Below are 26,674 nucleotides of genomic sequence, written 5' to 3'. Positions count from 1 at the left end.
GAAAAGAAGAAAAGACAAAAAGTAAGAAAAAAAAAATAGTCTGCGAAAAAAGGTGACAGGCTGTGTTTGTGAAGCAGGCAGACAAAGAAGTCCAAAAAAGATGGCGAGGTGTGAATCAGAGCGAGTTGTGGAACCGATCCGAAAAGTTGCCGCGACAATTCGCCAAGAGGCAGAGAGTTGCCACGCGTTGAAACGGCGATGATGAAGTTGATGTCGGAGGGCGGGCAGGGATGCTTTGCTTTGATTTTCTTTGTTGCTGCTATTTCCTGGTGGTCTGGGATGACCGTATCGAGTTCGGAAAGCTGACGAGACAATGACAGACAAGCAGACGGGCAGACAGTCTTACGCACCGCGTCTAAAAACAGAACAAGGGGCTGAATGGGAGACCAGGGCAACTGAAACGAGGAAACAAGGTCAAGAAGCCCAAGATTAAGGTCAAGGTCAAGGTCAAGGGAAGAAGAAAGGGAAGAAGAACAAGGTAGAAGGACGGAGAAGGAAAAGACGGTTGGCTGCAACAAAAAGATGCGAAATGGTCTAGATTGAGTCTTAAAAAAAGGAATTAGAAAAGGCTGAGGTTTGGCCTGTCCGTGCTAAAGGGAAAAGGGAAAAGGCCAAGGGGGGTGGAGGGAGGAGGTACATATAAGGATGTACTGGGTCAGGTAGGTCAGGGAATTAAGTTAAGGTAATAGACAGATCAGAGCTCGAGAGAAGGACCGACCAAGAATCTCCATCTGAGGTGATCATTGGGTGGCCAGCGTGGGTTTTATCTATTTTATTTCCATTATCTCACCATGTACCTATTTTGTTCAATCTTGCTGCCTTGGTGCCTTGCCTTTTCTTGGCCAACGTGTGAATCAATCACAGGCAAGGTATCACATCATCAACCTGAATTCTATCAATTTCTGTTGCTTTGTTCCCCTTGCCTTGCCTTCTGGCTTCTCACAGCCGTCCACGTATCTCGCCTGGCTGGGCTCTAGTTTGTCTAGTCCGTTCCGTCCATCAGACCAAATCTCCTTGAGCCAACTAGTGTGATACATTTCGAGACATACATATCGACTAAGACGCACCGCAAAGAGCCCACCCGGCGAGGTGCATCCATGGCACGGCACGCACTGTCCAAATAATGCTCATCCGAGTCCTTGTTAGATCGATCATTGTTACTGTCTTATTCATCGTCGTCATTTTCGCCAATGCCCTATAAACTCTCGTGTCCATTCATTGGAAATGCCAGCCATGTGCATCTCATCTAAACAGCCTCAAGACGAGGAAAAAAAACTCCAAGCATCAATATATGTCAAGATATACAAGGGCCGCCCCCCTCATCTGTCTCTTTTTTGCCAAACCTGATCTGTCATCTCATCATGCTTGCGTTTGCGTTTTGCCTTTACTCAGAAAACTCACTCAGCCGGCAAGCCACATAAACTCATTTTAATTCCCAAGTCTTTTGTTCCCCCCTAACTAAAAACCCAGCCAGCCATGAAAAAAATAACCGCAAACAAACAATGATTAAACAAGCACAACACAATAAGAGGAAGAAGAGAGTTAAAAAGGTCACCAGTGAATAACAAATAATGAATCTCTCTCCAAATCCTAGACTCTCTCTCTCTTTCTTTGTGCCTCCAACCATGACAAGGAGTACTTAAGTAAACCGATCATCCCCCCCGACACGAAACGCCGCCACACCTAACACAATAGGAATGCACTCACAATCAAGCCCAGTAACCCACAAGAACACACACACAAAACAGAAAATGACGGCACACGTGTTTCGACCCGAGAGATGTTGCTCCCTATCTGCTAATACCCGACCAGGTTCCGACCCATGCTCGCGCCCCCCAAAAAAGTGGCCTTTATTTTATCATCATTGCCGTATCCAGCAATAATTCCAACTTGCTGCTTAGCTGCCCCATTTCTTACTTTACTGCCCGTATTTCGACCTCCACTTTCTTTCTCCCCCGTACCACTTCCGTAATCCGCCCAGAGAACTCCAGGAGGGTAAAAATGACCTTAGAAGACAAAATAATCTCACACTTTTATTCCTTCTTGATTCAAACCAGTTGATTCCTTGTCCTATCAAGACGTAGCTCTATATACCTTACCTTAAAGTGATATACGTCTCGGTCCATTCAGCAGTCATCCATCCATCTATGGAATAAGTCATCCTCTCTCAGGTAAAACAAATACAACAGCATCACCACTCGCATACTCAGTCAATCACACACACACTATCTCCTCCCACCACAGCCTAATCCCTCCCAACCCAACCCCTCCATCCCAATCCCAATCCTCCCTTGCGCCATTAGCTGCAGTCCATCTTCCCGTGCTGTCTGACACATGTCAACTCTCGAAAAAACTCAACAAAACTGGGTGTAATATACAACCCTCTCTAGTGTGTAATAAAATATGTATGGTATATATATTAGCTTAGCTACCTAATGTTATGCATCCGGATCCCAAATCTTGATCGTTTCTATTTTACCATTTCGCCGTTAATTGAGTTGAGTATCACTCACTCAAGACACACTCATGAGTCGGGATAATGCCGCAAATCGCCATTCGTCAAATTAGCTCCAGCACGCCAAATTCTCCAATAACCGCTCGGCGACTCCGAATCACTCAACTTCCTTCACCCCATGAAATCGGAATCGGTTATCCTCCTCCGTCACAGCCAACAAAGTCCGAACCGCCACACACACACACGCATACACAATACAACAGTTTCACATTACTCAAGTTGACATATAAAAGAATAAAAAAGAATTCTGTTCATACAGCATAATAATAGTTGTAGTAATAAAAGAGTTGTATCAAAAAAAGCCATTACTTTCAATTTTAATTCTCGTCGCATTACCAAGTGAATTTCCGTCTATCAATAGAAAGCGCACCCTCTATGCAATGTTTTACCCAGAAAAGAAAAAGAAAAAAGAGCAAAGGGTGGGAGAGAAAAAGTGACAAGAGGGGGAAAAATAAAAGATATAAACAAATCATCATACCCTGGGGGAATCGTATTATGCAAAGCCTTCAACTCCCTTTACGCCTAATTCTGCGCCTCGCTGCTGCTGTGCCCTGGTGCGGGCTTTTGTCCCTGCTCTGGGCTTCCTTCTGTTCCTGCTTGTTGCTGTTCGTAGAGTGGAAACACTTCATCTTCTTCCGGTTTTCGACCGTTTGGCGACCACGTCATCCCCACTCCGGCCGCCATAATTCCGGCCATGACGGTCGTCGGTGCAAGCGCAGAGTTGGAACGCGACCGGGCCGACCGGGAACGTTGTCGCGATACCGGTGTGGCGACGCGCGAGGGGAAGCTGTCTTCGCGGCCCTGTGTATCCATCGACGTATTGATGGAGTTGGACCGGGAGTGAGACTGGCTTCTAGACCGTGCAATCATCTCCCTGGGGTGTCGTACCGTATACTTGAGGTTGTTCAAGCGCCCTCCCTTCATGCGCCTCAGGAAGGCAAGTTCGTCACGTACCTCAACCAACGGCTCTGGGTACAGGTTCATTGCCTCGTCGGAGATGGTCAGGCCAGGCACCTCCTTTGAGCGCCGCTTGAAAAACTCAGGCACCAACTTAACGACAAAGCTGTCGGGGATGAGGCGGATGAGCATGCCAATGGGGATGGACAGGAATCCGAGCACAAGGGCAATGCCCCACATTCCGCCAGACTGATCCTTCTTCGCAATCGAGAAAGCAGCGCCACCCACGAAGACAATCAGGATCTGGCCGCCCATCATGAGTGTGCTAATTGCAATGAAGAACCAGTTGCGTGTTAAGCCTTCAAAGATGTTGAACTTGTTATCCAACCGTCGGTTGCTATGGCTCTGTTAGCATGCACCCACATGGGGGAAACTATTCGAAAATACTTACTTCCATTGGTTAAAGATTTGCATCCACACGAAGGTGTTAAAGACCAGGGTTTCAATGTCCTCGTGAACAAGCTCGTCGCCTCCAACAATGGGTTGAACCACATGGGTGCCTCCATAATACAGCAGGAACGTGATTGCGAGCTGGTACAGAGCTTGTCCAATAATCATTTTCCACATGGTTGGGGAGATGATGGAAGAACCCTTTGGCTCGGGCTTCCTGTCCAAGACGCTGTCCTGTGGGGGGTCCGTTGCGAGAGCGAGAGCGGCCAGCGTGTCCATGATCAAGTTCACCCAAAGCAGCTGAACGGCGGTGAGGACGGACTTCTCAGACTCGCTAGACACGGCGGTGACAAAGGTAAGAATGACGGCGGTGATGTTGACAGTGAGCTGGAACTGCAGGAATCGCTTGACAGCGTCGTTGACAGCACGGCCCCATTTCAGAGCCTTGACAATACTAGCAAAGTTGTCATCCATCAGGATGATTGCCGAAGCCTCCTTGGCAACTTCAGTACCCGCGATACCCATGGAAAATCCGACATCGGCCTTTCTGAGAGCAGGAGCGTCGTTGGTACCATCACCAGTCACGGCCACGGTTTCTCCCATGGCCTTGAGTTGCTGGACCAAGATACGCTTGTCCTGGGGGCTGGATCTCGCAAGCACGTGAAGTCTGGGGATGATCTCCATCTGCTTGAGATCGCTCAACTTGCGGAATTCGGGGCCTTCCATAACCAGACTATCCTCCTGTAGGATTCCGCACTCTCTGGCAATAGCCTCGGCGGTAATCTTGTTGTCACCGGTAACCATGCGAACGACAACGCCGGCCGACTGGCACAGCCGAACAGCCTCGGGGACACCTTCTCGGAGAGGATCCTGGATACCCACCATGCCGGCAAACGTCATCTGCTGGAACAAATCGTTAAACAGGACTTCACCCTTGCCCTCGCCGCTACGAAGGCCAGGTGGAGGCCAAGACTCGAAGTCTCTGTAGCAAAGACCAATGGTTCGTAAGGAGCGTTTTGCGTAAGAAACGATAAGCTGACTAATGGAATCTCCAGCTTCCTGTGTCAAGGGGGTTACAGAGGCGTCCAATGATGGATCTCGTAGAGTCTGCGAGCACTGCGCGAGCAAGATCTCCGAGGCACCCTTGATAAATAGTCTGTGTGTTCCGCTAGAAAGCCGAATGACGATTCCCATGCATTTGCGTTCCGAATCAAAGGGGATTATCTGTACAGTGGTCGAGTTTTCGCGCAGTTCGCTGACAGGCCCCATGCCCAAATGGTCTCTGGCAAAGAGAAGAAGGGCCGTCTCGGTCTTGGAGCCGATGAATGTCTTTTCTCCCTCAATTTCGCCTTCAAATGCTGTCGAATTCAGGGCAATAGAGTCCAAAAGTAGTTCCTTTACAGGAGCGCTAAGCTTCTTGACAAATTCCGAGACAGGTGTCTTACTATTGCCATCTTCGGAGTCTTGGACGCGAGAGCTGCTAAACTCGTGGTCGACTCCCACTGTTCCGGCCACAACTTGCATTTTGTTCTGAGTTAGTGTTCCAGTCTTGTCAGAGCAGATTGTTGTCGCGTTGCCCATGACTTCACAAGCTTTCAAGTGTCGAACCAGGTTGGCGTCTTTCAACATGCGAGTGGTAGCAAAAGCAAGAGCCAGCGTGACGGCGAGTGGAAGGCCTTCGGGAACGGCAACAACGACGATTGTGACAACCACGATGAAAATGTTGAGGAAATCTTGTCCCTTTTGAGCCGGAGTGCCGTTATCATGGGGCAATCGGACGAGGAACTCGATGAACAAGACGATGAACAACAATAGACCAGCAGCACCACCGAGCTTGGCAATGTACGTGGCGATGACGTTGAGCTTGTTCTGAAGGGGGGTCGCGTCGGGGTCCTCGTTGAGAGACATGAGAGTCTTGCCGTAAGTAGAGTAGATACCGGTCGACGTAGCCATATAGGTACCGACACCCTCCATGACACGGGCACCGGACTGAATAAAGGGGTCCATCTTTTTAAGGCTTTCGTGGTTCTCGATAGCCTCATAGACTTCATCGGCGGCGCGTTTACGAATGATGTCCGATTCGCCCGTTGCCTGAGATTCATCACATTTGACGTCGAAGCCCTCGATCAAAACTCCGTCGGCAGGAATCATGTCTCCAGGCTCAAGGTGGATCACGTCGCCAACCATGACGTCGTATACAGACAATTCCATCGTTGCTCCAGAGCGGACAACCTTGATATTTCGGTCTTGTTTCTTCCTGTTGAGTTTTGCAAATTGGAGCTCCTTTTGATAATCGTTCAGCGATCCGACAATGACGACAATGGCAATGGCGACGATAATGGCAACACCCTCGACCCACTCGACCTTTGGCTCGTTTGCATCGTGTTTCTGGCCAAAGGTTTGGTAGAGACCGACAGCGAGACTGATGGCGGCGGCGATCGACAAAAGGATCAGCACTTTGTCATTGAAAGTGATCCACATGAGCTGCAGCAAGCTCTTGCCCTTCTTCTCTGGTATCCGGTTATCTCTAAAAATTCGATATCGATCCTGAAACCCTTGCTGTTCCCGGCTCGTTTGGGATGTTACGCGGACAGCCTGTGCTGGAGGTGCCAGAGCGTCGCCATTGGGTTTATCGTTCTTCTTAGAAGTAACTTCGCCGAACGTAACGCTGCCTTCTAGCAGGTTCTCCTCTGTGCTCAGACCAGCCTTGCGATCTGACCGCAGACCGCGTTCCAAGCCGCGCAAGCCACCAAGTTTGTAGAAAGCCGCAAGGCTCTTGGGGTTGAACATCTTGTTCAGCTGGCCCGGCGAGAACGCAAAGGGGTTGTTTTCCACCAAGAAATCTTTTTCGGTGTCGGGGTCTGGGTCCAATGCGGCGTCGTCATGCATGATGCTGTCGTTTGTTGGCGTCGTCTTGTACTTGTCGGTTTGTGTCGAGCTGGAGGCGACGACAGTCGTATCGCCTCCCGAGACGAACGAGCGGCTAGCATCCTCCGAATCTACTGAGTTTTGCCGTGATCTTAGATTGTTTGTTGGCACGTTCAAGAATCCGTCCCCCAACGCAGCAATGGGAGTCGAGACATTGTGAGGACTAGTCGGCCGGCTGCTGTCTCTGATGGAATCAAATGATGCGTCGGTTCGCGGTTCCGGACGTCCTCCTTGAGAGAAGCCGTAGGGCGGCTCTACCATGGTAGAGGGGCTGACCGCGTCGTCTGGAGGAGAGACGGGGGAGAGGGTATAGGTAGGCTGCTGTTGATGCTGACCGTCGTAACTCTGGGTAATCTCTACAATGTTGCTGCTCGAGTTGTTATTGACAGCAGTCGTGTCAAGTGTGATCGTGGGCCTGCACATGCAGCCGGTCAGCCAACAGTTTTTAACAGATGTAGATGGAACCAGCCTCGCAGGGCTGATTGCAGCACTTACGCTCTCTGCCGGCCAGTTGGCGTAGGAGTTGGAGGCCCCGAGTGCCCAGTCTTGTTGGAGTCGGCCATGGTCAGCACACAGCCGCCTCGTGGAGGCAGCAGGCAAGCTGAGAGAGGGCTCCGTTGCGGTAGAGGTGTCGAGCGGACGAGGCTATGGCGGAGAGGCAAAGGGAATGGCGAGCTCGTGCAAACTCAAGCAGCCGGGCCAGGGGGCGTGATTGAGGGAGGGAGACGGGTTAATATCAAGATTTGCTGGTCTAGCATAAGGAAGTTTGGACAGGGGTGGCGCGAGGTTGATGGAGAGACGCCGCTACGGCGTGTTGAGACGGCTCAAAACCAGCACATGGCCCAGGTGAAGAAAGCTCTGGCTGAGTATTGAACAGCAGTATCGACACGTCTCGTGCCCGGCGGAATGGCTATGCTAAGGAATGAACAGGACGGAAGAACAAAAGAGACAAAGAAACTCAGATGCTGCTTGCCGCCTGCGATGCTGCTTGTACCAAAGTACTTCGCTGTACTGACTGCATGGCGTGAGGCAGTGCAAAATGAAGGGGTGTTTGATTGGCAGCTGGACGCCAATCAGATCCACTGCAAGCAACCATTTCTAGTGGAGTCGCTAAAAGGCTACAGTGCTAGGCGGTGGTGCTAGTACCTGTTTGACCTTCTTTGTTGGCCTACGCGGGTATACGGTACAGGCGCCCCTAACCTAGTTCTGCCAGCACAGAGGTACTCGCTACCTCGGCTCGCCATGGTCTTCCAAGGCACGACAGGGGGCGGGCAGTCTCTCTGTAGCACTAGACGCCAGTGGCCAAGAACGCCCGGGCGCTGGAAACTTGAGGTGGAAACCCGCTGGACCGTCGCTCGGCCAATGCCCCCCTTCCCCCAGCCGCCCAAGCATCCAAAGTAGCGGTGCTCTGTGCCTTAGGTACTCCGTACTACTGGAAGAAACCTCCGGAGCACGCTTGGGGCACGGCTTGGAACTTTAAGCATAAGGTACTCGTACATGTGCTTGCGAGTAATGGCGGCAATTACTCAAGTACATACAAGCACTGTGCAGTTCCAGAGTCGAGATTCTGGAAGTTGCAGAACATCCCGACGGTTGATCAGAAGACGGCCTCCCTGTTTGAGATGGAGATGGGAGCGGCATTTCAGAAGCGGACGCAAACCGCTTGGCCGTGCATGGATCATGAGTGCGGACGACTGCAGCCATGCAATTTCATCGGTCCCAATGCCAGGTACTGGGAACTTCGTTTCTGTGCGATGTCTGGCCGTCTCGCAAAGTATCCAGTACTTTATGCTTGAACACCTCGTGTCTGTGGCCAGCGGACGTATCGTATGCGTATGAGCCCACAATGCTTGGGGTCTTCAGGCGCCAACTGGCAAGCCCAACGATCAATGGACAAATTCGAGCAGACCGGTGACCTCACTGGGCGAGTCGATGGCTATTCGTTGTTAACCGACATGCCATACCTCACGAGGGCAGAAACAATCGATTGGACGTCGACGGCGAAAAAAAAGACATTGGCAGTGTTGGTGTAGCAGCAAAACGGTAGCACGGAGTGGCGGCATCTGTTTGCGATCCATCCATTGATCCAAAGTACAGCTCTTTTGGAAACGCCGAGCGGGACCTTTGTGCAAGGTGAGCTCTTAGCTCAGATACCTGCGGCGTCTCTCTATTTGCTAGAGCAATAAAGTACTCATCGGACATAGATCCTCACCTAGAAGTACCCCTCCGGTGTCCACGTAATCACCGATACTTGTGCGAGGACACACCAGCAGGTACCAGCAGGCTGCAGACACTGGCAACGAATCGTTACCATCATGAGACGGCCGCAGCCTTGCCTCAGTCACGATTTGCCGCATCACAACAGAGCCTCTTGCAAATGTGCCTCTCCAACTCTGTACGCCGTGATGCCTTATCAGATCATCATGTGATGGGCGGCCGTCAGTGGCAACGCCTAGTTCCAGGGGCTGTGCCAGCAAGCTTTTCTGCGCTGCTTGGCTGCACGCTCTGTTCCTCCACTCTATAACCCGATCGAGTGCGGGCGGCAAGATTCCCAATGCTCGGCACGGGCAAATTCCAAACCACCATGAAATCACCATCACGCCGTCACAATTAAGCTCATCGCCCAGAACTCACCATTGCCATGCTAATTGCCTCCGTCCGCATCTTCCAAAACCGCCACGTGAGGCCGCCAACGCTGCGGCTTGCTGGCGCGACAGCCACGTCACAGAAGATCAGAGCCAAGAAGCTCACTTCCGCTCGCCAAGGCATCAGCGCTCCCCTTTCATATCATCATCATCAACAAACAAGCTTTGGTTGAGCCTCGGCTTTGTCTTTCTTTGTCCATTGAAGCACAGCCTTGCTGAATACGCGTCCCGTTCAGGTGTCCCAGGGAGAGGGACATGGAGGCCGTTGCACTTGACCAAGGAGTGTGAAATAATGCCGATGATGCCCAGACAATCTCGCTCATCTTTTCGCCGGCCCCGTCACCGCAAGTCGTGATATCGCCGTGCTGGCACTTTCCAAGACGGGCCATGGATTTGAGACACCAGGAAATGCAATGCACCTGTCTCTCGCTACTCTGCTGGTTAATTTCTGACTCTGGCGCTAATACACAACGACGATGGCGATGCTTTTCCATACCCCATAGACCCGCTAGTCCCATCTGACATTACTCGACGATCAGCACATGTCGACCATTATATCCGCGCATTTGGGCTGCTACGAGGATATTTTGATCCCAAGGGTGAGCCTAGATGTTGAGCTGCTTGACCAACGCTGCTTGTGACCAACAAGGAGCATGAGTTGGCCTCGTCAACATTGCTCCCGCCAGAAATCTTTTACAGCAGAATACTACAATGTACCTGCTCAGACTTGACTTTCTACTACAGGTCAAGCCATGTCAGATAGTCAGACCTTTGGTAGTTCCATGTGGAGAGCCCGTTAGGGGGGTGCGGGAACTCGCAATTACAGGGACAATAGGATGCCAATTTCGAAAAGAGCAAAATGTCCTGCCAAGCTCATTGCCAAGCTCACCAACACGATGATGCCGTCCGGGATTCATGACAAAACATCATCAAACTCTTGTCTGAGAAAGACGCCAAGCTTCACTCTCGCAGCTCCTTAGTGGGCTACAATCGGCTAGTCGCCAACCCCCGGCACACCTTATATCTGTTAAGGTGTGTTTCCATGATGCTAAAGGGCATAGCGTCCTGACCACCTCCACATCTGGAGACACGTTGTCTGGCTCAAAATCATATTCCGGTGGCCCTCTTGCGCACTGTACGGGGTCGGAGTCAAGGGGCCCTGGTTGGTTTACCCATTACTGTACCTCAGAGCACTCTCACGATCTTGGAGTGATTTTTGTTGGTGGGTATGGATATGGCTAGCTCCCACAAGTTTCCGTGATGCCCAACCTTGTTTTTTCTGTTCTGTACGTTTATCTAATCATTCCAGCATCGAATGATTCGTCTCCAAGAGATTTGCCGCCCACAGCTACAGGGGATCTACGCAACAAATGGAGGGGAAATAACAAGATCTACCTAACTCACCCACTCTAGGGCGAATTACAAAACAGGCTGTTGCCCATCCAGTTGCACAAGATTGGTTAGGTGTGCTGCTGGTTGGTCAATATGGAGTTCCCTATCTCGGCAAAAGTCGTTGAGAACCCGCGAGCAGTGAGGCTGAGCAGCTCCCAGATATCACCAAGAGCGAATAATTTTCCTGCCCGCTTCTATTGGGCCACTAAAACGTGCCATGCTCCCGGACCAGGTGGTCACTACCGCTTCTGAGATATCTCGACTATGGTGTCATGCAGTCAAACTCTGCCAGCGGCCTCTGGGAACTTGATGGCGCTCTGGTGATCCTTGTTCCTGGCAACCTCCGCCAAGGGCGAAAAAGTCCCTTCATGGGGTAAATTGAGCAATTTTTTTTCTCCTCGGCGAATTTTTGAGTTGAGGAAAAAATGATTTTTGGCTTGATGGATGCGAGAGGAGAAGGCTATCAACCTTGTTCAATATTCTGCACAGCCTCATTGTTGGAATAAGTACCATCTGTCGCCGTCGATGATATGCCTACGCGAGCCTAGGCGCATGGCGTTATCAACTCTGTGCACGACTTGTGATATTGAGTGATTTGCCGATGATTCTAGTCTGTCGACGGATCAGAAATACGCTCATGCTGATGGCATTCACCGGCCGATGAAGCCTTGAATAACGTCAAGCGCATAGAAACAGGCATCGAAATGGTACCTAGCAGAATGCCTGGGCACATTTTGTGATCATCTGGCTGCCAAGCCAATTGTAGTTGGTTACACGCATATGCGCGGCTAACTGCATGCATGGGATGCCGAAGCCATCCCAGGCGGTCAAAGACGTCCTGTGGCATCTTGGACAACTGAGCCCTGGATGCTGCCTTGCACGGGCAATCCTTGGTTTCTCGTTAGTTTCAGGACTACGGAACACCGGGTGGAAGTTTCACACTTGTGGCTATATCGATGGAATGGCGAAAAGGTTGCGTGCAGCATGCCTATTGGGGTAAAAGTCTTGTAAGTCAAGTTCAAAGGGCATCGACATCTAATATTCCAGGGAAACCGGCTTTGGGTCAAACAAGGATGACGCTTGTAATGCAGTGTGATGTTCATATCTGGTGTCCATCCCAGTGAGAGGATAATGTGCCTCAATTCAATCCATGGCTGTAAAATTGTCATGTCGATGTGTTTTTCTAGGGAGGCTGCGCTGGCCTTTACATATCTCAGCTTTTACAGCCACGGGTAGTCTCATACTCGACTGAAGGCCACGCTCTGCGTATTACTTTAAAAGTGACCTCCATAGACCTTGACTCCAGAAGGGATCCTTGTACCCAACGATGATATAGGGGTCTAGTAATTGGCAAGAAGCACTGTAGAGTTCAGGAGAAGCACAAAACCCGCTGTAGTAGGAGGCATCGTACATTCACATTCCTCACGTCTTTATTTCGTAGCTAATTATATCCTGCCTTGTTTGTCTGAGGATCATGTTTGGCATCCTTCCCGCTCTGCACAACCAAGTATGGGAGTACAATCCGACCTCGAGTGAGACAACTACGCAATAAGTTTCCCAAAGACTTTGATTCATCATAATTTACAATTCGGCCTGTCCGTTCTCCCGGGGAACTGGAGGGTCACACTCAATTCCTGCTGGAGTTGAACTGTCGGAGCGAGTGACCCTAGAGGACTGACGGTCTCTTTGTAATAGGCCTTTGTAATTGTGATCATAAACCACTTGGGCTTTACATAAATTTGCAATCATCCAATGACAAGATAATGTATAAATGAAGATGCAGGTGAAAGAGGTGACACATAAGCCATTGCAGCAGAATGGCAGCTATTGCTATACAGCTGCAGAACAGGGCGTAAGATCTATAAAGACATCCGTCTTACCGGAGAAAGTTTATCATGTCATTAGTCCGCTACCTAAACTACGATTCTGTTATGCAGTATTGCTTCACAAAAGTAGTTAATTTACAATAAGTAACAAGATCTGTCATCTCCTCAAGAGCATCAGTACGAAAGAATATCTACGTGATGCTATCACAAAGCAGTCAAAATCAATACATCAGATCAAAATCCACATCTCACTTCAGCACGCACCCCATCACGCCTCATCTCTTTACAACAAAGCAAGCGATACGCCAAATCTCAAGATAATCCTCTAAGCCACCATGACGACGTACACCTTTACACTTTTTATAACGCCACTCCACGCTACATGACTCTCCCAAGATACATATCGACGTTGGGGGAGAAAAAAAACATTCCAAACTCCGGGATAGAAAGCCTCGGACTCTGCCTACCTAGACGCCCGCCGTTGGTCATCCTAGTTTGTCCAGGATAACCACTGCCACATGTCCCGGGTCGTATGTAAGTGCGGGCAAGTCAACCACTTGTCAGATGTCGAACCCACATATCATTGAGGCTGTGCCCTTGTATACACCGTGTTTTGAATGGCACGTATAAAGTATCATCTACCGCTGTCGGACGCAGCGGATAAACTGTATGCGCGATGTCTTGTCTTCTCGCCAGTGGTGCGGGTAAGGGCTCTACTGCATTCTTGCAGTACGGCGGCAAAAAAGTATGTATAGCTTCACTTTTGGGAAGGTAGCAGAATAAGCTACAGGGTTTAGTCTTTTTTCACCGCTTTTGAGCTTCAAGATGCCAGAGCATACATTCCAAGGATGTGTTGTATACGAGTAGAAGTATACGAGTAGAGGTATACGAAGTGAACTTGGGACCCAGCCAAGAGTCTTGAGAAGTACTAGATCGTCAGGGAGAGCACAGCCACTTAACTTACATAAACTGGGGCAACTATTTATGAAACATGGAAGAGTTTATTCGTTCATACGCGTATTTGGCAGGATTTCATTGGACGTGTTGTAACCTTGAAGCGTATCCCAATACGCAGTAATATGCTCCAGCCTGCTCGACTGAAGTGGCTGCTACGGAAACCTAACTACGACAAATAAATCAGAAATGATGGAGACATTCTATGAAATCGGGTCTCTTATAATTAAAAACAATAGAAAGACTACTATTTAGAGATACTACCTACAGAGATACAATCCCAAATTTTTGGACATCCCCATGTTACAGGGTAGGCAAACGATTGAGCAAAAGATGAGAAGCACATCTCATCAATATATATCTATCTATAAGCCAAACCTTTTCTATAGACTTCATTTTTCTTCTATACAGACCAAAGAAACCGGTACACATTGATCCCCATGAGCCAAATTGGCCAAATTGACCAAATCACCTCCTCCCCAAGTCAATCTTCCTCACAGCCACCATATCTCCCTCCTCCTTCTCCCCCTTCACCACCCCCTCAACCCCGAAAAACGGCCCAACAGCAACCCTCACCACGCCTCGCCAGAATCCCTCCACAATCTCCCTCAAATCCCCTCCCGTCTGCTTAAAGTCCGGAAACGCGTTAATCTCCAACAACCACGCCTCCCCCTGTTCATCCACCAAGAAATCCAGCCCAAACACCTCAAACGCATTCGGCAGCGTCTGGAAGTGTATCGGCATCGCCCTCGCCGCAGCCTCAAACACCTCGCCCGTCGTCTCGCAAATCTGCCCAAACACCCGCTCCAGCACCGCCCCTTCTAGGGGTAGACTCCAGAACCGCTGCACAGTGTTCTCGTTGGGCGAGTCTTGCAGGCAAGTGTTTGTTAGGAAGGCCTCGATGTCGGAGGGGGCTTCCCACGGGGCTGTGTAGGGTTTTCCGGCGAAGAGGGCGAGCATGTGCTTGTACACGTAGACGTCGAGGCTGCCCGTGCAGAGCACGTAGGTTCGGATGTGGAACTTGTGGCCGCCGGGGGAGAGGAGCAGAGGAGGGTGGATATACGGCTGAGCCACAAAGTGACGAAGATGAGAGGCCGTGATGTAGTCGCCGTCGGCATCTCCATCCACCGCTCCGGCTTCGTGGTCTTCACCGTCTTCCTCGTCATCGCTGTCCGGCCGGTCCTCCTCCCATCCGTCGAAGATGTCTTGTAGTTCCTCCATGGTACTGAAAAGTCTGATGCCCTGGCCGCGATCACTCATTCCGGGTTTGAGAATCCACCATTCCCGTTCACTTGACTCCTTTTCTTCGTTGCGGTCCATGCTCTCACGGAGATCAAACGCCTCGACGAGGGCATCGTCAAGAAACTCGGCATAGTCTACTTCAAAGGCCTCGCTGCGTCTCAGATGCTTCTTGAGAATCGAATCGGGATTCTTGGCTGCCCAGTGATCGAGGGTTGCAGATAGGTAATGTTTCCTGATGAGCGCTTTTCTAATCATGTAGCTGTTGATCAGGGATGTCTTGGTGTGTGACGAGGCGAACTCGAAGTCAATGGCTTCATAGGGGATGATCTGCAGGACACTGCTGTCTGATGAAGGTAGCGTGCTCGATAGGTTGAAGCCCTCTGCTGATATGGCGGTGATGAGGTTAAATGAATCCTTGGGCAGCACGGTGTTGAGTGCAGATACAATAAGCGGCTGCACATAGGGGTCGTCGTATGATACGATGGCCTGGATCTTGCTCTTCGCCTCCTCTTTGGGTTTCTCTCGTATGACCACTTCTGATGTGGAAGTAGTTGATGCTGTAGAATCAGGACTGAAAAGAAAACTGTATGTAAGAATATCTTCTATTGTAGTCTTTCCATAATGCATAATTTTACAAACAATTCACATCATCATCATCAATCGTATCGCATCTTCCATCTTGTCTTTCAAACAAAGAATCCAAAACGCCAACGCCATAAACACAATGGGGTTACTCACAGCTTAATCTCCTTCGTAGCCATGCCTCCCGCGCAACTGGCAAAGTTTGCCTTGAGAGGGGTGACACTGAGACGGGAATAACTGTGTTAGTAACTCGCTTCTCTCTGCAATAGAGGTTTCCCAAAGGATGGTAGTACTCACCTCGTCTGCCCTTCTTTAACAGCCCATCCATCTGATCCAGGTCCAGCGTCTTCTACAGACTTATATACGTCTGCAAATTTGGGTGCCCACTTGAAATGTTTGTGTGTATGCCCCTTTGGCGCCGTAGCCGCCTTGCTCTCGTCATCGACCTCACCACCGGGCCCCTCCCGTATTCTCTCTTCCTCGAGATCTTCATCATCAGCCGAGCCATCGACAGCATCAAAGCAGCCCCCTTTGGTCCAGTAGTTCTGCAGAATGTCCGTCCAAACAGTCGAATGCGTCTCCACGCCTTCAACGAGAGGAACGTTGACGCTGTACAGATCCGCGCTGCCATCCGCTGGCCACTGCTTGTACAAGTACTCGATGACCTTGACGCTGTGCCGGCATGCGGCGTCGATGATGACTGGGTCGTGATTTCGTGAGAAAAAGGCAAAACTGAGGGCAATGGCCTTATATTTAGAAGCAGCGGCCTCCAATGCTGCTCCCAGAGTCCCAGAGCTCAGGGCGAATATAGCCGTGCTGTTCCTCCCAAAGTTGGGTCCGCTCACAACCAAATCAATGGGCCCCTTGTCTTGGAAGAAATGATTCAGTCCAATCTGGACGCAAGAAGCCGGCGTGCCGTCAATAAGGACCCATTCTTCCACATCGCCCGAGGGAGACGGCCTCGTATGTGTTGTCCCTTCAGAGTCTTCGCCATGGCTGTTGGCCGAGGGTCGGTAATAGACGGGCTTCAGCGTCTGGCCGATCAGATGGGCCTTGCCAATCCATGAGCGCTGGGTGTGAGGCACGCAGACGGAGACGGTGTGTCCTGCTCGCTGCAGGTGTCGTACAAAGGAGTGGACATAGGGAGAGGAGTGAGGCGAGGGCGGCCCGTCGTCGTTGGACACGAGGATATGCATTGTTATTGTTGGAGCCGTGAAATCTTTGCGAATACCCGGGAGCTGGTGGGATATTGGCAATGGGAGAGTTCGGGGGAGATAGAGCAGCTGATGAGCTCCGGAGACGACGGACCAGAGCAGACGATGATGTGCTCAGACCATTGAAAGCCTGTGGCTGGTGATGAGTCTGTATTGAGACGAGCACGCAATAGCTTCAATATTGATCAAAAGACGATGTTGGTAGTGGAAAAGACGTTTGGAGGTGAGGGGCAGCAGACGTGGGGCAGCACTAGATTACAGAAGGCCATTCGCTGATTGCTACCCGTAGCTAGTGCTAAAATTCAACGTCATGGATGGAATGATCTCTCGGCTCAACATCATCAGATGAGCGAAATACACAATCAGTGAAGAGTACAATAGCTACAGTGACATTAAATCACCTAGTAGGTATCAAATGAATTTGAGGGGGGCTCTTGGGCATAGAGTGTACCTGAATCAAGGTACAGCTGAGACTGAATTGGAAAGGTAAAGAAAGGCAAACATGGCCGTCTTTATTTACATCAAATCAATTCCGCAATCACTAGTTACACATTCAATACACAACATGAAGCTGAAAAAAGAAAACAGAAAAAAAGAGAACCCGTACAGCCATGACCATGATTTATTGAAGAGCAGACCATCGTGACAGAACCTGATATCTCTTTTCAAGTCGTGCATCTGCTATTCGGATGACACATATCCACATTGCCTGCTAAACGCCAAACTGACTGACCGATTCCATCCATATCCATGTCCCGATGATCATGGATAAGAATATTCAACATTGCCAAGTGCAAAATTAATTCACAACCAAGATTGCGCAAAGCCGCACTGGTTTGCTCCTCTTCTGCGTCCGCCAAAGGAAAAAAAGAACAAAAGGAAACGAAAAAGAAAGAAGCTATTATGGTATAGTCGGAAAAAAGGACAAGAGACTGAAACACAAAACGTCGTCTTGTGACATCTAGGATCGAGTTCTCTTGGCGGGGGCTGCGGGTAGCGGCTCTGCAGCAGCTCGCTTTGTGCCCGATCTGTTTGCGTGCTCCTTGGTCCGAATCCACGAGTCGAATGGGCTCTTCTTGCCGGTGCGCTTGATCGGAGCTGTGTCTGCAGATAGCTTGTTGGTGGATCGAGTGGTCCGCCTGGTTTCTGGTGGAGATGCAGGTGCATATTTGGGGGCATCTGGCGTCTGTGCCCTCTCTTCCTTGGCTTTGGCTGGCGTCTCAACTGTTTCAACCTTGGCCTCGGGCTTCTCTGCTTCGACGGCTTCCTCGACATCAGTGGCGGCTTCCTCTTCTTCGAGCATATCCTTGGTCTTTGGAGCAGGGGCCTTGGCGGGGAAAAGAAGTCTGGGCTTGATGGAAGATCGTGTGAGCGGTTTCGAGAATTGAGCCTCGACATCTGAATCCAGTTCCTCAAGTTCCTCATCGTCATCAAATTCTGAAAACTTGCGGAAGAACTTCTTGCCACGGCTATAATATGAATTAGGACCCCAGTCACCTTATAAACATTTCACAGAAACTCACAATACGTAAATCATGCCGTCTTCGCGGCGAGATGCTTCGTCAACCGACTGGGAGCCTTCGCCAGGAACATGGACCTTGCGCTTAGTGCGGCGTTTGGAGGGTTCTGCAGCGGGGGCATTGCCCACAAAGGGGTTTGACTTGCTTTCATCCTTCTTGGGGATGCGATCTTGCGAGTCGGTGAAAATCTCAATGTCCTCCTCGGCAACTTCAGCCCGGAAACTTTCGAGCGTCATACCTGAATACTTCTTAGATCGCCTCTTACGCGGGCTTGACAACTCAGTCTCCTCGGCAACTGGAAATAGATTGCGGGCAAAGGTCTGGATGTGGGCGGTGGCCTTTGCATTCGGGGGCTTCTGGGGCGTCTTGGATGGCGTAGGAAGCATGAGAGAAGAAGCAGCTGCAGATCGGCCGGCAACGGACTTGTCCTTGGATCCAGAGGCAGCAGATGCTTCGGCTGCGAGAGAGGCCGTTACGCGACGGACCGAGTCGGCAGCAGATTGGCGCTTCTTGCGCGGAGAGGCAACTGGTGAGGCCATGGCTGCTGTGCTTTGTGCGCTGGATTTGGCTGCGGTGCGCGGCGAGGCGAGTGCTGGACGTGTAGCAGGCGGCGGCGAAGGCGTTCTAGCAGATGTGCGCTGTGCAGATATTCTTGCTGATTTGCGTGGTGAATAGGGTTCCCAGCTGTCGTGGTATCCCAGGCGTGGAGCGGGTGGTGTTCGGATGGAAGAGGGAGGAGAAGGCGTCGAGGGCATAGCGTCGACGACGGCCATTTTGAAAAACCAAAAAACGAAAACCCGGAAAAACAAAGATACAGATATTTGAACCTCAATCGACTCAGTAAAAGCTAGGTTGCAGCAGACCCGGTACAGCGGTGATGCGTCCCCAGTCTTTCTCCGGACGTTGTCGTGGCAGCGGAAATTTTAACTCGGCAGATGCCAGCAATGACTAAAATCCCCCAAAAGTAAATAAAAACGCAGCGAGTTTCGACGGCGAGCAGCGGTGAGGGAATTAATTAAAATCCTAGGGTGAGAGGGCCATCTGCAATTGTGTGAAGCGACAGCGACAGCGACGACGGATCAGCAAGGCCGAAGCAACGGCGATGGTTGGGCAAAAATAATACGGCAGTTCGGCTGACGATGTTTGGTGATGGGATGGCAGAGGAGGAGAGCAGGATTCGGCGAGCTAGACTGGAATATGAGAGGCTGGGGCGGCTGCTGGAATGCTTCTACGGGGTGGGCCAGCCTCCCTTGGGCCAGCCTAGTAGAGACGCGTTGAGGGCTCCGCTCCAGGGTTGGCTCGCCGGGCAACGCGTCGGTTTCGCGACACCTGGCACCAATCAGCGGTCGCCAGTGCGCTGGAGCTTGAGGGGGCTTTAGCGGCTGCGATTGGTGCTCTAGGGGGCCAGGTCCACTGCAGGGCCCTATCCCGGCAGAGGGGCATCACCACGGCAGCAGTGCAGAGCAGTGCAGTGCACAACTCGAACTTCATTGCATCAGTGTGCAGCTTATGTTATCCAACGAATTGGACAATTGACGATTTGCAGATGCTCCCCCACTATCTACCTTACAGACAACGTCACTTGGAAGCACGCGCAGCACTTGATTCTGTGTATTTTGGGGTTTCTCGGTTGATCTAATTACAGTCGTGTGTCTTGTTGCATTCAAGAATCAGAACAAGCTCCAAAATGGCCGACCACATGGACGTCGATGATGATGATGCAGACCTCTGGACATCGCCAGTGAAAAATCCCCCGTCAGAGCGTCCGAAAACTCCAAAATCTCCCAGAACACCTCGGACCCCAAAGACACCACCGCACAATGACCGCCAGTCCGAGCCGCTCGATCGAGAAGCAATGCTGAAAAAAGAGCTGGAGGGGGTGCGAACTATTAACCGAGTCATCGAGGGTGTTATTGGCACTCTGCAGCGGACAGGCAACAATATGGATGTACGTCTCCAGCTCAATTATCCATCCGCAAACAATTCAGCTGTGGTGGTTGCAGTACTAACATCTGTGCCCTTCCAGTCCGTCTCCAGAACCGTCTCGAATGCTTCCTCACTGCTCAATACCTGGACTCGCATCTTGTCCCAGACAGAACACAACCAACGCCTGATTCTCGACCCGACATGGAAAGGCGCAACAAACGATCTGGCTGAGATTGAGGCCGAGGCGTTGCGGAAACAACAGGAAGAGGCTCGCAAAGCTGCAGAGGAAGAGGAGCGCAAAGAAGAGCTTCGACGGCGGCGGGAGGAGGAGGAATTAAGAAGAAAGTTGCCTGCCTCGGCTTCTACCCGGGGAACACGCGGCTCTACTGCCGGCCTTCGTGGAGCTCGCGGCCGAACCAGGGTAGCTACAGCATCTTCAAGGATGCGGTCAAGGTCATCGTCAAGGATAGCCACCAGCTCAGGCTATGCGGGAAGCAGCACCATATCAGCCTCAAGTAGCCGTGGCACCTCTGGCATAGGGAGAGGACTTGGAACGACTAGGAGTCGCTATAACAGAGCGAAATAGGCGCGTGGGCTGGAACCCGCACGTCTCCTCTTCGTGTCATGATATTCGATGCTTGATATTTCTCCATAGATACCCCAAAAGTTTTAATGTTGTTTGTTGACTATTTTTTCTGGAAAAAGTGACTGAGTTTCTTCATCCCACTGGTGTTCACCTTTTTCAGCTCTCGGACTGCACGACTCTCACTTGCCTTTTTCTTCTTCTCCTCTTCAAGCTTCCTCTTCTTCTCCATTCGAGCCTCGTCCTCTTCCTCATCCAGGTTTCGTTTGCGAGAATAATCCTGTGCCCTCACTGCCATGGTTTCTGATCGCAGCTTTTCGAGGCTCGCGAGATGGTCATTCAAGAGAGAGAAATCCACCGGCCCGTCTGTCCCCGTCAAGCTTCGCTGGAGATTATCCGCCAGTGCTGGAATCACATAGCTTGCGCAGATAAACCCAAAGGCTGTTTTTAACCTTTGCTGCTTGACGATTTCTGGCGAGGCTTCTAGAGCGCTGACGATGCTCTCCTCTGCTTGCTCTCCAGCAACAGATGTCGCAGCGGTGCTTGCTTGAGACACGGACGAAGCATCAGTCTCTGCAGTTGATATTGTAGACTGAGATGTTGCTGAATCGGGCTGTGGGGTAGAGGTTCCAGAATCATTGCTGCTGTTGACTTGGCCGTCCGTAGTCCGCACCACTCTGTGCATAAGCGGCGCTTCAAGAACCTTTTTTACAAACTTTTCTTCCATACTCGGCGGCAGACCACTCTCACTCATTCTCTTGGCCTTTTGCAGAACGACATCCAGGAGCTTCTTCTCATTCAACCTAAACATGCGCTCATCCCCAGCCTCGACCGTATCGCAAACTGCGCCCATCCGATTTTCTATCAATTGCCGTGTTGTGTCCCAGCGCAGAATCTCGGATAAGTGCGAGCTCTCTTGCGGCAGCTTGTCCAAGTGATCGTCACTAGACAAGAATAGTCGCTTCGGTTCATCTGATCCTTTTGATGCTTTTGCGTCGGCCAACGCGGGCAAAACCAAGAAGAGGGGATCAATGGCGGTTGCCACGAAGAGGTCTGATCCCATGGTCACCTGGGCGTCATTGGATGCTGGGGCTGCTTCGATAAGCCAGCTTCGTGGTACATTCTTTGGCGCCGCTACTTTTGTGAATTCGTAGATGCCGGTTTCGGGACACACGAGATATCGCGAGGGCTGAGAGTTTCGGGGGTTGGGGAGCGTGACAATGCGAGCTTCGGGGGTCGCTTTGGAGGGGAGAATGAAGACCTTGGGGGGTTCGCCGGTGTGGGGGACGAGGGTTATTGAGGATGTTGATTTTGAGGATTGGGAATCTTCTGTCGCCGCCGCTGCCGCTGAGGGCTTCGTTGATCGTGTCCGAGCCATGGCGGGAGTCTGATATCGAACTAGAGTTGTGTATACTGGTATGCTGGAGAGAAAGGACCAATTGATGTCGTTGATGGACCCCAATTGATGCTCTTGTTGATACCAACTGAAGCCAAAGTTTGCGCGATTCCCAGAAGAGGCAAATAGAGCAAAACAAAGCAATATCAAGCTTCTGTATCCTGGAAAACGGCCGCTCTGCTGTCGCATTATTTCGCACGAGACCACACACCCTCTAAACCCCTGCCAAAGTCAAAAGCGACGCGCCTTCACGCGTTTTTTGCGCCAGTCCCGCGTTTTACTAATGTAGCAGCGGCTCCACCTCAGCCAGCCAAGCAGCCACTACCGGATCTCCACCGATTTGTGCGTGTCCCAAGCCAAACCAAGCCTTATCGGCTGCCCAACCAGCGCATCATTTTCTAGGATCCATAACTCTAAGCCTCAAGTTAGACTTGTGACGAGACAGCGAGACGACGGCCAGTACCTTTACTTGTGCTGACTCGTGCTGACTTGCACTTGTATCTTCCATCGCTTCTCTGTCCAGCATCGCATCTTGGGCTTCTCGTTCGAACCAATCCCCTGTCTCGCCTCGTCCGCCTGCTGCTCGTCTCCCCGCCCATTTGCCGTGTCGCAGGCCTGAACACAGCAAACCTCACCTGCGGCCGCATCAGCCCGCCGCCTCCGTATGGCCCCAGGCGCTGACGGATCATAGCCAGGGCCAGCTGCCGGTGCCCTGCCTTGTCGTACCTGAGAGAATCCACGGGGGTTGGGCAGAGGCACAGCACAGCATAGCCAGTGGACGGAGCACTTTGCTGCAAACAATCCACCTTCAACATGGCCCACGGTAAGTGGCCCTCGCCTCGACGGCTGCCAATCGCGACTGACCGCCTGCCAGGACCGCAAGAGCCAGAAGCCTCTTGGCCGCCTCGATCGCCCCACGAAGCCCTCATGAGCACCCCTAAAGGTCGCGAGCGCTACCGAGAAATGATGAATCAGACCTCCCCCTCGCCTTCTCCATCCCGCAGCAGCAGCAGGGCTATGGCCTCGGTCATGGCGCGGTCCGGGGCGCTCCAGGAACAGATGGATGACGATGACGAAGACGACGATGAGGAGACGCTTCAGCTGAAGCTGCAAGAGATTCAGGCTCGCCTCAAGCTGAAGAGGCTGCAAAAGGCCAAGGAGTCTGCCGCTCAGGGCAGGGCCGCTGTGAGGCATTCCCGCTCAAACTCGGCTGCAGCAGTCATGCAACCTCAACGCGCCATCCGTGGAACGACACCAGTGTCCGACAATCCCAGGCCTTCATCACAGAGCAAGGTGGTGCCTGCGTCTCCCGTCAGAAAAGTACAGCCAATGTCGGACCCAAAATCACCGAGTAGGGTTCTGCTGGGGATCGACAAGGGCTTGCGGGCAAAGGACATATCACTGAAACGCGCCCCAAGCTTTCGGAAAACAACAAGCGGCGATTCAGCCGCTCAGCGAGGCTATCTTCAGAGGTCCAAGGCCACCAGCCCGTCAGGAACAAGATCGCCTGAAGAAGAGTACCGGCCGCTCAGTTTCAATGAGCGACTGGCGTCGGCGAGGTCGGAAGAGGTGTCTCGCGCCGAGAGGCAAGAGAGGATATCAAAGTTGAGAACCAGTGCGTTTGAAATTGGCAAGGAGGAAATGGAAGAGTATAAGAAAAATGCCGTTGATATTCCCGACGTGCCTTTGCAAGCCCCGTCTTTTAGCAGAGACGAGGTCTTGGGCAAGCAGAAATCAGTCGCCCCAGCGTTACAGCGGACCAGCACAGTATCTGATCTGCGTACCGCCGCAGAGAGGGACCTCAATCCTCCAATTGCACCATTGCGTCGAGAACGGCAGAACAGCGTGGCCAACAGTGTGGCCACCAGCGACGCTTCCACAGAGGAGCAGGGCGCGTTTGAGCCTTACTCCAGCATGCATCTCTCGAAACGCATACTACCTCATCGAGTTGTTGCAAGGCATGTGTCCGGCAAGAAGGTCTTTAATGTTAAGGATCTTTTGCGTGAGGTCAAGGCTCCGGACTTTGCCCTGCCAGAGGTCGAAGAAGACATTGTCGTCTTTGCAATTGTGGCCAAGAAATCAGAGCCTCGAGCACACAAGCCTGCCGCGGGCAAGAACGGGCAGAAGGCGGAAGACCGTGGCAAATACATGGTGCTGACTCTGGTTGACCTGGAGTACGAACTCGATCTATTTCTATTCAACTCTGGGTTCACTAGATACTGGAAGCTTACTGAAGGCACCGTTGTCGCTATCCTCAACCCCAATGTGATGCCGCCACCTCCCGGAAGACAGGACACGGGGCGCTTCAGCCTGGTCATCAACTCTGACGAAGATACGATTCTTGAAATCGGATCAGCCCGCGATTTGGGCTTCTGCCAGTCAATCAAGAAGGATGGAGACATGTGCAGGTCTTGGGTGAACAAGAAACGCACCCAATACTGCGAGTTTCACTCCAACGAAGCCATCAGAAAACAACGATCAACACGCATGGAAGTGAACTCGAGCGGGTTTGGTGGTGGTGGTGGTGGCATTCGTTTCAAGGGTAAAAACCCGGCAGAGATGTTTATACCGGACAAAAAGAAGCCCAACAACTACGACTGGGAAACAAAAACGCATTGGTATGTAGCAAAAGGACACACGGCCGCGGATCTTATTGACGGCAAGGACCGAGATCCTTCAGATCGAAAGGACAAGGCAGAATTTCTACGACGAAACATGGAAGCCAAAGAAAAGGAACGCGAGATGATGAAGAAGCTCGGCCAAGTCGGTAATGCTGCCGGAAAAGAGTACATGCAACGTTCAGGATCTCGAATTGACGCAGGCGGCCCAACACCGCCCAGTAGCATGAGCTCGAGCCAACAGTTATTCAACACGGACGACCCCTTTGCCGAACCTGCAAAACCAGATGCAGTCACTCTCGGCCTCCTAGACAGGGCCCGAGACATTCACCTTAGCCCAGTCAAGAGGAAACGGACCGGCAGCTCTCAGCCCGGATCCCTTACCCGGAGTAACAGTGTCAATAGCAGTAGCACGACTTACAGCAGGCCATCTGGCCTTGGATGGGGCGGCGCGTTAAAGGACAAGCTATCGAGCATGAAAGATGGAGAGAAACTCAAGCCAGAGCAGCCACCACTCAGGAAGAAGACGCGGTTTGTGACGGAAAAGGGCATCCGGGAGGCTGGTCGAGAGAGCTTTGGCAACCTGGCCGAGAAGAACCTGGCCGATCGACAAGTTCTTCTTCAAGACGACGACGACGAAGATGAGTTGGTCATTGTGAGGTAGGCTTATTCGAACTCGAATCAGGTCACAGAAACAGTCACCATTGGGCGCATTGGGGCGGCATCAACGACGTTATGACTACCATATACAATACAAGGCATGGACAGGGAAATTTGGGGTTTTGTGGCATCAATAGCATTGTGTAGTTTTAGGCACATTTTTTCTACGGGTACTACAGCTGCCCCGAGGTATTTTCCTTTGATTTTATTTTTTTCCTTTGTTTCTTTGAATGGACTGGCGGAATATGGCAGAGAGGGGTCTTGGGACCAAGATCTGGGTGAGCTGAACCTCACACAGTTTTGCTGTACGAGATAAGAGGAGTAAGGATAGGACTGTTTTTTTTTTTAGGCTTTAGGATGGTCATGTATTTTCCAGAATACGATATGTTGTGCATATTCGACGCTGTGTTTTTGTCTCTTAGGTGGTCTAAGTGGTCACGATGGTATCACGGGCGTACTTGGCGCTTCGCTCGTGTTGCTGTGTGACGATGAGAAGAGTTGATTAAGGTTAAGAGGGGAGATGGACTTGGCAATCCTTCTGGCACTACGTGCGTGTTTCTCTCCGACAAGCCAAGTGGACAGGAAGGACAGCAATTGGGCAGCGGCTCTTTTGGTCCAACTTTGTGCTGTGCCGTGGCCCCCAGCTAAGGTAGTGTATCATGGCTAGAAAGCGTGTTCTTGACATCACCACGTGCAAGTGTTTTTGCCGTCCTACCACACCCTTACCGCTCCTTTATACGAGTCATCCATCCGGCAAGCCGCCCGAGGGCGAGACGAAAATAGCTGAGTCTCTTTCTCTCTCCCTGCTGTGGGATTTTCTTTTTTTTAGCGCTCGAGCTTTTTTTCGTATGACAAGACGATCACATCCCGATGAATCCAAGTTTCGCTGGAGTCTTTGACGTCAACTTTGGAAACTAGCAAGGCTGGGGATGGGGAAAAAGCATGTTGTTTGGTGGCTTGAATCATTCCCGTGGAGGATGCCACAGCTTGGACAATGAATGGGCTTTTATGGAGGTGGCGTGCGTTAGTACACGGTGAATAAGGTAAACTGTCTGCTTGATAACGCCACAAGAAACGGTGAGGCAGAGGCAACAGAGGGTTAAAAAGAGAAAGCTGGGCGAACTACAGGCGCCACGAAGCGGAGGGGATGGAGGTAATACGATGTAAGCTTAAAGGGATTGAGTATGGCTTGAGAATAGGAAAAAAACAACAACACAAAGGTGCGGGAAGGCTTTGCCACCGTGAGGGGTAGCGGCAGCTGTAATTTCCATTATATTTTTCTGGGTCTTGTTGATGTAGTTGTGCATAAGATCGGGATGCGATTGG

At 51.2% G+C, this 26,674-nt stretch overlaps 6 protein-coding genes across 6 annotated transcripts; 2 read left to right on the top strand and 4 right to left on the bottom strand.

The window, feature by feature from the left end:
• Positions 1 to 3,037: 3,037 nt before the first annotated feature.
• Positions 3,038 to 7,353, bottom strand: T069G_10604 (e1-E2 ATPase domain-containing protein; the record flags this gene model as incomplete). Its single annotated transcript, XM_056177814.1, has 4 exons — positions 3,038 to 3,368; positions 3,411 to 3,809; positions 3,864 to 7,205; positions 7,286 to 7,353. The coding sequence occupies 4 exons, from the start codon at positions 7,351 to 7,353 to the stop codon at positions 3,038 to 3,040; spliced, it is 4,140 nt and encodes a 1,379-aa protein (XP_056024104.1).
• A 6,722-nt stretch (positions 7,354 to 14,075) lies between these two features.
• T069G_10603 (survival protein surE domain-containing protein) lies at positions 14,076 to 16,627 on the bottom strand (the record flags this gene model as incomplete). Its single annotated transcript, XM_056177813.1, has 4 exons — positions 14,076 to 14,234; positions 14,292 to 15,406; positions 15,625 to 15,653; positions 15,729 to 16,627. 4 exons carry the CDS (start codon positions 16,625 to 16,627, stop codon positions 14,076 to 14,078), a joined length of 2,202 nt encoding a protein of 733 aa, XP_056024103.1.
• A 979-nt stretch (positions 16,628 to 17,606) lies between these two features.
• T069G_10602 (uncharacterized protein) lies at positions 17,607 to 18,938 on the bottom strand (the record flags this gene model as incomplete). The annotated part of the gene is made up of 2 exons (XM_056177812.1): positions 17,607 to 18,114; positions 18,169 to 18,938. 2 exons carry the CDS (start codon positions 18,936 to 18,938, stop codon positions 17,607 to 17,609), a joined length of 1,278 nt encoding a protein of 425 aa, XP_056024102.1.
• Positions 18,939 to 19,852: 914 nt separating this feature from the next.
• T069G_10601 (DASH complex subunit duo1 domain-containing protein) lies at positions 19,853 to 20,677 on the top strand (the record flags this gene model as incomplete). The annotated part of the gene is made up of 2 exons (XM_056177811.1): positions 19,853 to 20,113; positions 20,192 to 20,677. The coding sequence occupies 2 exons, from the start codon at positions 19,853 to 19,855 to the stop codon at positions 20,675 to 20,677; spliced, it is 747 nt and encodes a 248-aa protein (XP_056024101.1).
• A 100-nt stretch (positions 20,678 to 20,777) lies between these two features.
• T069G_10600 (RNase h2 complex component domain-containing protein) lies at positions 20,778 to 22,052 on the bottom strand (the record flags this gene model as incomplete). The annotated part of the gene is made up of 1 exon (XM_056177810.1): positions 20,778 to 22,052. One exon carries the CDS (start codon positions 22,050 to 22,052, stop codon positions 20,778 to 20,780), a length of 1,275 nt encoding a protein of 424 aa, XP_056024100.1.
• An 831-nt stretch (positions 22,053 to 22,883) lies between these two features.
• On the top strand, positions 22,884 to 25,352 carry T069G_10599 (primase zinc finger domain-containing protein; the record flags this gene model as incomplete). Its single annotated transcript, XM_056177809.1, has 3 exons — positions 22,884 to 22,893; positions 22,945 to 24,837; positions 24,892 to 25,352. The coding sequence occupies 3 exons, from the start codon at positions 22,884 to 22,886 to the stop codon at positions 25,350 to 25,352; spliced, it is 2,364 nt and encodes a 787-aa protein (XP_056024099.1).
• Between the last annotated feature and the right edge of the window lie 1,322 nt (positions 25,353 to 26,674).

Source organism: Trichoderma breve (assembly GCF_028502605.1).
Source record: "Trichoderma breve strain T069 chromosome 7 map unlocalized scaffold00007, whole genome shotgun sequence".
In the NCBI taxonomy this organism is placed as follows: Eukaryota; Fungi; Ascomycota; class Sordariomycetes; order Hypocreales; family Hypocreaceae; genus Trichoderma; species Trichoderma breve.
The sequence above is the reverse complement of the archived record's forward strand: the minus strand, read 5'-3'. Positions and strand labels throughout refer to the sequence as shown.